The sequence below is a fragment of the Microtus pennsylvanicus genome, chromosome 14, assembly GCF_037038515.1.
Source record: "Microtus pennsylvanicus isolate mMicPen1 chromosome 14, mMicPen1.hap1, whole genome shotgun sequence".
Taxonomy (NCBI): Eukaryota; Metazoa; Chordata; class Mammalia; order Rodentia; family Cricetidae; genus Microtus; species Microtus pennsylvanicus.
The window spans coordinates 56,130,342-56,143,025 of record NC_134592.1 but is presented as its reverse complement, the minus strand read 5'-3'; the positions used below and the strand labels follow the sequence as shown (position 1 = coordinate 56,143,025).

At 39.2% G+C, this 12,684-nt stretch overlaps 1 protein-coding gene across 1 annotated transcript in view; it reads left to right on the top strand.

Annotated features, from left to right (window-relative positions):
• Srp54 (signal recognition particle 54) overlaps nt 1-9,403 on the top strand; it is a 38,534-nt gene extending 29,131 nt beyond the window's left edge. Inside the window, exons 14-16 of the mRNA XM_075948340.1 lie at nt 4,031-4,201; nt 7,278-7,373; nt 8,930-9,403. Coding sequence (XP_075804455.1) covers nt 4,031-4,201; nt 7,278-7,373; nt 8,930-9,021 — 359 coding nt within the window. The 3' untranslated portion in view covers nt 9,022-9,403. The remainder of the gene's footprint in view (nt 1-4,030; nt 4,202-7,277; nt 7,374-8,929) is intronic.
• Nucleotides 9,404-12,684: the final 3,281 nt, after the last annotated feature.

Here is a 12,684-nt window from a genome sequence, read left to right as displayed (position 1 = left end):
ATGAAATCAACAGATTGATATATGACACTCCCACATCACTGGTGAGTTCCTGTCTCAAAATAATCAGGGCCTGGAGGGATAGCTCAGCAGCACTGACTATTCTTCCAGACGTCCTGCATTCAATTTTCAGTACCCACATGGTGGCTCACAGCCATCTATCTATAACTGCAGTCTTATGGGACCTGGTTTATTTTATTTTATTTTATTAAATTTTTTATGGTTTATTTAACTTTTATTTTATGTGCATTGGTGTGAAGTGTCAGATCCCCTGGAACTGGATCTTCAGACAGTTGTGAGCTGCCATGTGGGTGCTGGGAATTGAACCCAGGTCCTCTGGAAGAGCAGTCAGTGCTCTTAACCACTGAGCCATCTCCCCAGCCCTGGGACCTGGTTTATTCTTCTGGTGTGTAGCTGTATGTACAGACAAAACACCTCTATACATAAAGTACATAAGTAAGTAAATCTTAAAACCATTTATAAATAAATAAATTCAGTGGTTTTTTTTAATTCTCTTTAATTCTTAATGTGTACCTTTCAAATGTAAACCATTAGTGGGGATAGTTGACTATCATCTATCTTTTCCAGGTAAAAAACTGAGTTGTAATCGTGCTGAGTAAAAAACTGTCAAGGTCACTGGAGGTAGAGAGGCTGGGGTCAGACCTAAACATGTTTCTTGGGATGCTATCCTCAGTCAGTCTGTAGGGTACATGATGGCTCTCCCACCTCTGAAAGCCTTCTTTTTATGCCTGGCACGGGAGTACATACAGTAATGCCAGGCAAACATTTTGGTTTGACATGTAACAAAAAATTCTTTAATTAGAGTTATAACAAAGTGACACATACTTCTTTACTTAATTATTCAGTTACCACAAGTTTATTTTTAGTTTCAATAAAATCCCAGTCTCTAGTCTATGATCCCTGTATTTGCGAGGGGGAGACTGCAAGAATAGGAATTCAAGGTCATAGTTAAGGTTCAAGCCAGCTTGAGGTACATGGAAACCCTACCTCAAAAAAACAAAATAATAAAGTCTCAATAAAAATCCTTTTCATTTTTGTAGAAATTGGTAATACTGAGTCTCAAGCTTAATCAAAATGGGAAATGCCAAGACACTGGGTATATAGACACACACCTATAATCCTAGCACTGAGGCAGGAGTATCTTGAATGAGCTTGAACTAGCCTGGGCTGTGTCACAAGCACAAGGTCAACGATAGATGGAAAGCAACACTTGGTTTCAGAGAAACTAAATAAAAACAGTCTAGAAAAGGAACAGATCAGGTTAACTGAAACATCTTGAAAACTGTAGACGTCTGGTGTAACTGAGTATCAAAGCGTTCTTTCTCCCTCGAGAGTCATAAGATATTCTGTAATGTTGTCTTCTAGAAGTCCTCCCGTTTTTCTCTCCTCCCTGCATCAGGAGCTCTGAGAAGGTGTGTTTGTGTAGGGAGACGATTGGCCCAACTGTGTTGGTGAAGAAAGTCTTAGCCTCACTGCTCGTTGTTGCTGAGCTCTGCAGAAATCAGTGTTTACATGTGTGGGTGTCTGCTATGTCATACATTTGTTCTGTAGTTTCTTGTTTTGTTTTTATGAGACAGTCTCATGATATAGCCTTAGCTGACCTGTAACTTGTTATGTAGGCCAAACTGGGTTCAAAATTGAGAGAGATCTCCTCCTTCTGCTCTTTAGTGCTAGGATTAAAAGCATGTGCCACCAGGCTTGGCTTCTCTGTACTTGGACCGATTTTAGAAACTCTGCAGCCTGTATTTCCTATGCTGTTAGCCAGTCACTGGGGTTGCTAAGACTGAGGCCACCTACTGTTTTAATAGTGGAAACTGATTTTTTAAATTATTACTTTATATGTATGGGTGTTTTGCCTACATGCATGTTTGTTCATAATGTGTGTGCTGTGCTCAGGGAGGTCAGAGAGGGCGTTGGAGTCCTTGAAACTGGAATTATAGGCATTTGAGATCCTCTGTGTGGTGCTGGAAAATAAACCCTGGTTTTCTGGAAAATCAACCAGTACTCTTAACCACTTAGCTACCCCTACCCCAATTTAATTTTATTTATTTTGTTTTTTGGTGGGTTTTTTGTTTGTGTGTTTTGAGATAAGTTTTCTCTATGTAGCCCTCCTTGATTGTCCTGAAACTTGCTCTGTAGACCAGACAGGCCTCAAACTCAGATCTGCCCACCTCTGCCTCCCAAGTGCTGTGATTAAAGCTGTGTGCTACCACTGCCCAGCTGCCCCATTTAAAAAATCTTACTTAGTTACTTATTGCATGGAAGTAGCACTTGGTTTATGTGTGGAGGTCAGAGGACAGCGTGGAGAAGTTGTTTCTCCTTCTACCATATGGATTTCAGGGGTTAAATTCAGGTTATTCGGCTTGGCAGCAAACAGCTTTATCTGCTGAGCCATCTAGACTGCTTGTTAAGGAATGTTAGGGATGTTATGAGTGTTAGGCTAGGCATATCATCTGCCTAAAATTCTGTTACTCAAGAGGCCGAGAAGATCACAGTTTGAGCTCAGCCTGAGATACAAAGAAAAGGAGACTGAGAAGTGCTTTCTGTTCCATCTGGATTCTGTTTATTTTACTTTGTTTTTGCTTGTTTTGTTTTGAGACAGTTACACTGTAGAATCCCCTCCTCTTATTTATTTATTTTTTTTTTTGTTTTTAAAACAGGGTTTGCTATATGTACCAAGCTAGCCTCAGACCTTGTGATCCTCCCACCTCAACCTCCTGAGTATGCCTGCTACCTTCCATGTAGCTCAAAATAGATATTTTGACTGAAGTCCACCTCATTTCTTACATTGCATACAAATAAAGGCAGAACAACTGCACCTTATATCTTGAATGATCAAAAAGCTAAAGGGGACTTGTGAATACACTACAAAAGGATTAGAATATCACCAGCTCTAACTTCTCCATTATAGAAAATACAAGAATTTCTCCATTAATTAGTCTTCTACTTGCTTGTGAGATCTAAATTTGTAAATTAGGAGTTAGCAACTGTTTAATAGGTTGAATCGAGGTGAGTGTTTCTGTTCTGTTTTTGAAATAAGCCATATTCTCGTGATGTGTGGAGGACATACAAAGAATAATCATGTGAAACACTGTGGTAGAGAGTTTCAGAAGTCCTCAGATTGTTTTCTTCCTTTTGAAACTAGGTCTTACTATGTAGCCCTAGCTGGGCTAGGTCTTGCTGTGTAGACCAAACTGACCTCAAACTTAGATCCTCCTGCCTCTGCCTCCTGAATCCCGGGATTAAAGGTGTATGCCACCATGCCTGTTGGTTCTCAGAATGTTCTGTTTAAATTGTAGTTGAAGAATACATATGTTTGCTTTGTTCTTTTTATTCTAATGCTATAAATATTTTTAAATATATTTTATATTAAAATTTTAAATTAGAAGCAAATATAACAAACATTGCCATTTGTTAAATCTGTTTTATGGTTTGACCGTTTATGTGTTTATTGTTCTGTATGTAAGATCTTTCATAATGCACAAAGAAATGACGTTTTCTCTCTGTAAAAAGAAGCTGACTGGGGAGACTGCTCAGGGGTGAGCACTTGCTGTGAGGCAAGAGGACTGAATTACAAACCCGCAGAATCTGTGTACAGAAGCCAGGCATGGCTGTATGTTCCTTTGACCTTTTTCTGAGCAGTGAAGACAGGACCCTAAGGAGCTTGCTGCTCAGCCAGCCTACCCAAAACAGCAAGTTTTCGGGTCATTGAGAGACCCTCTGTCAAACAGATAAGTTGAGAGAGTACTCATTTGTACATATGTATACATTAACACATGCTCATACATGCATATGTGCGCACACATACCTTCCCCCCTATCTGAGAGTTGGTGGGGTGTGTAGCATACAGGAACCCTCTGTTAGGACCCAGTGCTTCATTTGGCTTCATTTCTATTTTCTAATGTGTTTCCATTTTTAGGACTGGAGGTGTAACTCAGAGGCAGAGAGATTGACCACTGTGATAATAAATGATAATCTTTGGTAAATGAAATTATTTGGTTCTTATCTGCAGAACTGGACAGTACAGATGGTGCCAAGGTCTTTAGTAAGCAACCAGGCAGAATCCAGAGAGTTGCCCGAGGGTCAGGTGTGTCAACAAGAGATGTCCAAGAGCTTCTGACGCAGTATACCAAGTTTGCACAGATGGTGAAAAAGATGGGTGGTATCAAAGGACTTTTCAAAGGTAAGGGGAAAACGTTCGTTATCACTTAAAAGATGAAGTTAAAACACAAAGCATTATTAGGAAAGTCATTGCTGAATTTCTAGTGTAGGGTTTGGGGCTTAACTCAGTAGTAGGGCCTGACTGAGTTCCTGGGTTCCATCCCAGTACTGAAGAGGAAAGAGAATCTGACGTTAATGTTATAGTCAAGAACTACCAGGAGTTATCGTGTGATACATGACTTACCTGTTTTTATAATCAAGATGGTAGGCATTAATAGTGAAAGTGAGATTTTCTTTTTTATTTTACATACCAACTTCAGTTCTTCCTCCCTCCCCTTCTGCTGCCCCCTCCCACCTCCTCCTATTTCACCCTCAATCCACTCCTTAGGGAAAGGAAGGCATACTAAGTTGAGACAGGACCAGGCCTTTCCCCCTGAGTTAAGGCTGAGCAAGGTGTTCCACCATAGGGAATGGACTCCAAAAAGCCAGTTCATGTGCCCGGTTTAAGTCCTGGTCCCAATGCCATGGGCCCCAAAAGCAGATCAAACCACACAACTGTCACCCACACTCAGAGGGCCTAGTTGGGTCACATGCAAACTCCTTAGCTGTCAGTCCAGAGTCTGTGAGCTACACTAACTCAGGTCAGCTGTCTCTGTGATTTACCCCATCACTATCTTGACCCCTCCTTGCTCGTATGATCCCTCCCTCACTTCAGTGAACTCTAAGCACTCAGCCCAAAGCTTGGCTGTGGGTCACTGCATCTACTTCTGTCAGTTATTGGATGAAGGTTCTGTGATGACAGTGTAGTCACTAACATGATTATAAGGATAGGCCAGTTCAGGCACCGTCTCCACTATTGTTAAGAGTGTTAGTTGTGGTTTCCTGGGAATTTCCCTAGCACCAGGTTTCTCCCTAAGACCATAATGGCTGTCTCTATCAAAGTACCTCTTTCATTGCTCTCCCTCTCTGTCCCTCTCCCAACTCATCTCAGTCCCTCATGTTCCCATCCCCAATAAACATATACTATAGAATATTTAGAGAATGTAAGAGTATATAAAAAGTGAACTCCTTTTCATTCCTCAGAGAATCCAACAAATGCTATTGGAAACAAAAGTCAATGTAACTACTGATTATTTTCCATTTTGTCAAACATTCTTCAAAATATATTGATTAACTGGGTTGGCTATCACATGCTCATACTCCCACCATTCTTGAGACATGAGAAGCAGCAGGAGCATTGCCAGCTTGACCAGCTGCAATTCCTTAAGTAGGTGGGCAGGTGTCAGAACAATACCAGCAGTAATTGTATTGTCCTCTCTCTCTCTAACCACTGACTCCTATTTTAGCAGTGCTTGTATCTTGCAGGCCTTTAACTGACTTGTCTGCTTTAGTGTCCTGGTCAATTTCTAGGCAATTCCATGGAGTCAATTTTGTCTTCTTTGGTTAGAAGTATAATAGACACTTAAGTAAATTTTCTTTTTCTTTCTTTCTTTCTTTTTTTTTTTTTTTTTGAATCAGGTAACATTTTATTTCTTCTCTTTTTAAGACTGTGGATTAACACAATTTAGGAAATGTTTTAAGTCTTGTAATCAAATTAACAAATCCTTCCATTAAAATCTTTTTACAAATTATACAGTTGACACAAATACAGTATTAGTTGAAAAGGTATTTTCAGGAACACTATTATCTGATTACTCATTAAGTAAATTTTGTAATGTAGTTTCTAGTTTAATGGTCACATATTTTTCAGTATATTTCCAGTTTTAATTTTAAAAGTTTGTTTCTTTGTGCATCTAATGATTAGAGTTTCGTTGGTGAATCACCTCTTCCTTGTTCAGTCCCTCAGTTTTTCCTCCCTATTGCTCTGTAATAACGTCTTAGTATCCTTGCTTTTCATCTGCAAAGACTGTCCCAAGGTTATTTCTGCTTTCTAATAAATTTCTATTTTAGGGCTAGAGGTGTAGCTCAGAGATAGAGTGCTTGACTAGCATGTTGAGGCTCTGAGCCCTAGTCCACCATCTCCTCTCCGAAGTTTCAAGTGGGCACAGTGTCTACAATCCCAGCAGTTAAGAGGCAGAAGGATATCTTCAAGTTCCACATCAGTTAGGACTTTGTAGTAAGACTTATCTTAACCAACAGAACAAAGCTGCGAATAGTAGTGTATACCTTTGATCCCAAGACTTGGGGAGGGAGAGGTAAGCCTGGTTTATAAGGAGAGTTCTAGGACACCAAAGCTACATAGAGAGACCCTGTCTCAGTCAATCAAACAAACGAATAAAAAGACATTTTAATGTAGGCTATGCCTGTTTATCTTTTCCTTTGATCTCTTTTACTCATGCAGTCTTTCCCATGTTGATGCCACAGTAATCAGCTTAGTATTTCTTCTACTCATTTTTTGTTTGATTGATTTAGTGGGTCTGGGACTCAAACCCAGAATTTCATGTATGTTGTGTAGGCATTATTGCACCAATCTTTATTTTGCTCAGATTTATTTTTTGTTTGTCTTTTTATTCCTGCTGGAATTTATTTTGCTATGTATGTATAGTATAAAATAAAAGGATATTTCTTTTCTGAAGAATTTATTGACTATTCTAGCCCTCTTTTGATTTAATTTCTATAATGTAAAATAAAATACTTAAATTGATCTGTGTAATGATGGCCCACGCCTTTAATCCCACCACTCAGGAGGCCTTTGATCCCATTATTCAGAAAGCAGAGGCAGGCGGATCTCTGTCTATCTTGGTTTATCAGTGAATTCCAATCTAGCCAGAACTAAGGCAGTAACACCAATGAAAAGCATTTCATACAATCCTTTATAAAGAATTTGTAGCCGGGCGATGGTGGCGCACGCCTTTAATCCCAGCACTCGGGAGGCAGAGGCAGGTGGATCTCTGTGAGTTCGAGACCAGCCTGGTCTACAGAGCTAGTTCCAGGACAGGCTCCAAAGCCACAGGGAAACCCTGTCTCGAAAAACCAAAAAAAAAAAAAAAAAGAATTTGTATTTTTCATCAAAAAGATGTAATTGAGAAAAATATTAGTAAACTGTATATGATATTCTATACCACATCATAAACTAATTAAATTTTTTGTTTTATCAGGTGGTGATATGTCTAAGAATGTGAGTCAGTCACAGATGGCAAAATTGAATCAACAAATGGCCAAAATGATGGATCCACGAGTTCTTCATCATATGGGTAAATACAAAATCCTTGTATTTACTGATTGTAATATACAGTTAAATTTATGAGGGTTGTAGTTTAATGGTAAGACTATTGTGGTGGTTGAAGAAAGATAACCATCTGATTCTTGATTGTTAATCATTCTAGATGAGCAGAAGTTTTTTGAAGAGTTTATGAAGAACTTTGTGTCTGTGTGTCTCTGTGGTTTTTGTGTATATGATGTGTGTGTGCTCATGCTTTCTTATTCAGATAAGATCAAAGGACAAACTTCCAGAGTCAGTCCTTGCCTTCTGTCTTGCTGTAGCAGTGTCTCATTGTTTTCGCTGCTGTGCTGTGTGTAGTCTAGGCTAGCAGGCCTATAGCCTTTACCTTGTTGAGAGCTGAGATTGCAGATGCACACTGCTGCATGTAGCTTCCTGCATGGGTTCTGGGAATTCATGTCTTTATCAGGCTTGAGCAACTAGCACCTTCGCTGGCTGAACCATCTCCCTAGCTTATAAATAAGCTGAGGTTTTATGTTTCCCTCTGCTGCCATTTGTGTGTATGTACATGGTGTGTGCGAATGTGTGGTGTATGCATTTGTAAGCTGGAACAAGTACTGTGGAGATCATGTCTTCCTCTCTTGCTCTCTGCCTTTTTAAATAGTATCTCTAACTGATTAACTTGTCTGTTATTGAGCTAATTTGGTTGCCGCTTGCTGTTTCAGCTAGTCTGGATGACTGACCACCAAGTGATCCATATGTCTCTCTCTCCTCCCTTCCTCCCAGGCTTGGAATTTTAGAAACACTGGCCACTGTACACAGTTTTTGTGCAGGGGCTGGAAATCCAAATCAGGTTTTCATGCTTGTGCACCAAAGAAGCTCACTATCTGAGGAGCCATCTTCCACGCCATTTTTTTTTCTAGTTTTATAATTACTTTATTTTGTATGTTTATTTGGGGATTTGAGGGAGAGGGGTTTGAAACAGTGTCTCATTATATAGCTCTGGCTGCCCTGGAAGTTGGTATAAAGACCAGGCTGGCCTTCACCTGAGAGAGATCTGCCTGCTTCTGCCTCCCGAGTACTGGGATTAAAGGCATGCACCACCACTGCCCTCAGTTTCCTTTTCTATAAAGATTTTAGATAATATCTCATCAGGGGATTGTGACAAGTAAGTAAGCTGGTATATGTGAAAGCACTTAGTATGGTTCTGAGTGTTTATAACAAATGGTGAATTCTTTTCCCATAGGTTCTTTGAATCACAGCCCCTATCCCGAATTGATCAATTTTATAAAACGAATTCTTATTACAAGAAGACTTAGTTTTTGTTTAGACTTCTTGAGTGTGAACAGGAACTATTCCAAGATCTTTTCATGTTTTACCGTATTCTTCATGGTAACTTTATGGAGCACATTTTCATTTTTTTTAGATGAAAATAAATCTAATAATACACATTTTAATTTGGTATAGTTTTAAAGTCTACAGACTAAATTGCTGTCATTTTTTAGAAATGAAGGTACTTTTTAGGCAAAAGCAGTAACCATTTTAGAATCCACATGGTCATGACCTGGTTTAACTTTCTGTTCCTTCTAGGTGGCATGGCAGGACTTCAGTCAATGATGAGGCAGTTTCAACAAGGTGCTGCTGGCAATATGAAAGGCATGATGGGATTCAATAACATGTAAAGAAGATGCCTTAATAGAAACTGATGTGGTTGATTATGTTATCTGCTTAGGCCTCAGAGTTTCCCTCCCTTTTGCAAGTGGGGGAGAACAATGTTCTTGCCTGTCCCGCCCTCTTTCTTTCCTCATCATTTTCCTTCTGTCTTCCTTCTGACGGAAGGGAGAAGTGGCCGGTTGTTTCAGAAGTCATCATATTCCTGCTTTAAATCTTCTGTTCGTTTCACCGTCATAACACTTCTTAAGTTAAACAAATCATGATGTCAAATTTTAGTTCGTAAAGGTTTTTAATTGTCTCAAAAGCCAAGCATCTATAAACAGTCTCGATCAGTAAATTACATGATATTGAAGGAAAGTCTGCAAAATAAACTTCAAGTGATAATTTAAAGGGTCGTTAACTTTCTTTATGGTCTAACGTGGTACCCCCCCCCAAAGTAGACAAAAAGCTGGCAGGTACATTTCGAGGGAGATATGGTAGAAATAATTTAATCATGAATATTAGGAAATGTTATTTATTTTAGAATAAAATAATTTATTACAAAAACCTGAGCTTTGCTATTTTAATTAAAATAAAAAATTTGGTTAAGAATTTGGTTACAGTGCATATGATGTTTTGTATCCACCTTAAATTTTTACATGTTTTTGGAGTCTCGTGGTCCTTGATTGTTTTTAAAGCTATTTTTATGTTTCTTACATACTATTGACAAAATTATGTTTTAGTAATAGATAATACATAAATGTGCTAATGAGAAAGGGTGCTACAGTACTGTATATTAAAAATAGTAAGGGCACACAAAGTTGGTTGGGTTATTAGTAACTGTTGCTGCACATGTTCTTGTGGGTGCACTTGTACTTTAGCACATGTGTGAGGTTAGAGGACTTTTTTTTTTTTTTTTTTTTTTACCATTTTGCAGGTCTTGCTCTGTAGCTCTGGCTGTCCTGGAACTCACTCTGTAGACCAAACTCACATAGATCGCCTACTTCTGCCTCCTGAGTACTGGGATTAAACGTGTGAGGCACGACACTGGGTTTCAAAAACAAGTTGGCAAAAGTCAATTCTCATTTCACCATGTGGGACTAGGGGGGTTGAACTCAGGTCAATCACACTTGGCCCCATGTGCCTTTACCCACAGAGCCATATGTCATAGGCCACAGCTTTTTATAAAACAAAACTGTGTGAGTTCGAGTTCATGCATGCACATGCCAGGGTACACATTATTGAAAGTCAAGACAACCTCAGGTGCTAGTCCTTGCCTTCTACATTGTTTAAGACAGGGTCTCTTGTTAGTTGGCCTTCACGCTTCTGGGGATTCTCAGTTTTCACCTCCCATCTTGCTGTAGACGTGCTGGAACTACATTGCTACCATGTTTACCTTTTGTTAGTTTTTGGAGAAAGTCTCATGCTGGTCTGGAATTCAATGACAAATCTGCTTCAGCTTCCTGAATGCAGTAATTATAGTGTTACCTTTTTTTTCTTAAAGATTTATTTATTTATCAAGTATACAATGTTTTGTTGCATGTATGTCTGAACACCGGAAGTGGTCACTAGATCTCATAACAGATGCTTGTGAGCCACCATGTGGTTACTGGGAATTGAACTCAGAACCTTTGGAAGAGCAGCCAGTGCTCTTAACCACTGAGCCATCTCTTCAGCCCTAAAAGCAGATTTTTAAATGTTTTTTTTTTCAACAAGAAATAAGTATGTGAGGGGGAAACCTGTAAATTACCATTCTTTGAAAAGTATTCTCATAAAGAATGCAGTTCAGCTAGGCATGGTAGTGCTTAGCAAAGCTAGGATTCAGGAAACTGAGGCAGGAAGATCAGGAGTTGGAGGCCAGCCTAAGTTATGTAGCCCTTGTCTCAAAAACCAAAAATAATAACAAAAGAATGCAACTGATTTTGTGTTTTGCTTAGGTACAGATATTATAGCTAATAACTATTGTTTAGTAGAGGACTATGGTTTCCCTACTGGGCACTGTATTCTGAAAAAATTGCATATTTTGTGTTCTGCAGAATTGGCATAGCAAGGCATAGCTAGAGAAATCTGAGGTAGAGAAAATGCCAATTAAATTGCACACTACCTTTTCTGGGTATGCATGTTAGTGATTTGTGTTTTCTGCGTATTTTGTCTTGACTGAATAAAAGTAAATAAGATGACCTTTTGGCCATAAAATCATCCTGAGTACCTTCTGCATGTGTTTTGGTATTTTTATGTTTGATTTGATTTTGTTTTCCAAAACTAAACAGTGGCAAAAGAACCATTAGAGATCAGGATGCCCCTAGGTCAGTATATTAGTAAGAGGTAAGGTCAGTATATTAGTAAGAGTCACAGAACTTATTAAATAAATCTCTTTGTCTGTCTGTCTGTCTATCTACCTATGGAATTTATTGGAATGACTTACAGGCTGCAGTACAACATTCACCTGTTGTGAATGGAAAGTCAAGAATCTAGTAGTTGCTCAGTCCCACTAGGCTGGAAGTCCCAGCTGTCTTTTGCATTCCCTGGAATCCTGAAGAAGTAGATTCCTATACCAGTGGCCCACAACTTTGCATTTTGATTGATTGTTGTTTCCTGTAATTGGTCTCTATCTGTTGCAAGGAAAAAATTCTTTGAGGGGTGAGGACTGTATTTTATCTGTGGGCACAGAACAAATATTTAGATGTAGTTAGGAGTTAATGATCATATAATAAAGTGACAGTTGGAGATTCTCCAAGATCTGCAACTTCATTAGCCTCTGAATGTTTGGTTAGGTTCACAGTATCATGCATAATGTCCAGTCCAATTAGAGAACTGTTGGTTACCCCTAAGGTATGTGTGCCTCATAAACATTCCGTGTATAGTGGAGCAAAGGCATGACAGCAGGAACGGCTTAGAGTTCACATTTTGATCTGTAAGTCAGAGGCAGAAAGAAGAGGATTTTGAAACCACTCTGGAGACACCTCCTAGTCCTTCCCAAACAGTTCCATCAACAGACCACATGTTCAAACTTAAGAGACTATAAATGCCATTCTCATTCAAACCACCATAGGACCAAACCCAGGTCGGTCTTACTGAAGAGCAGCAAGTCGCTTTGACCCTGGTCATTCTTCAGTCCCCAAATTTCTTTAAATTTTGCTTTAAGTTCCAATTACAGTGTTTTGACCATGATAGTATTTTATCAGATATTATCTTCTGTCCTCTGCTTTCAGACTGAAAGTTACTGGTGTGGTTAATTTGCATCTCAGTTGCTAAGAAATTAGCTTAAACTTTACCTCTAGGTGAGTTGTCTAGCCTGTGGCATGTTATTGTAGTAGTTAGGCGATGCACATAAATTTTCTGTGCTAGTTTCTCCCAGCATTTTTGCGAGGAAGAAACATTTATCTGTGCTTACTATTGAGTATTTGCTAACCTATGGTCTTAAGCTGATTCCCTGCACTGATTTATAGTCTGCAGTGTTGTGGGGTATTTGTAACTGTGTGGTGGGAGATAGATCTCTGTAGTTGGTTTACTAAAGAGCTGAATGGCCAATGCGAGGCAGGAGGTATAGGTGGGACTGGGACTGCTGGGCAGAGAGATGAACTAGGAGGAGATAATGAGGCTCAGCGTTGACGCCAACTAGACATGGAGGCAGTACGACATACAGAATGAAAGAAAAGTAAAAAGCCACATGGTAAAATGTAGATTAATAG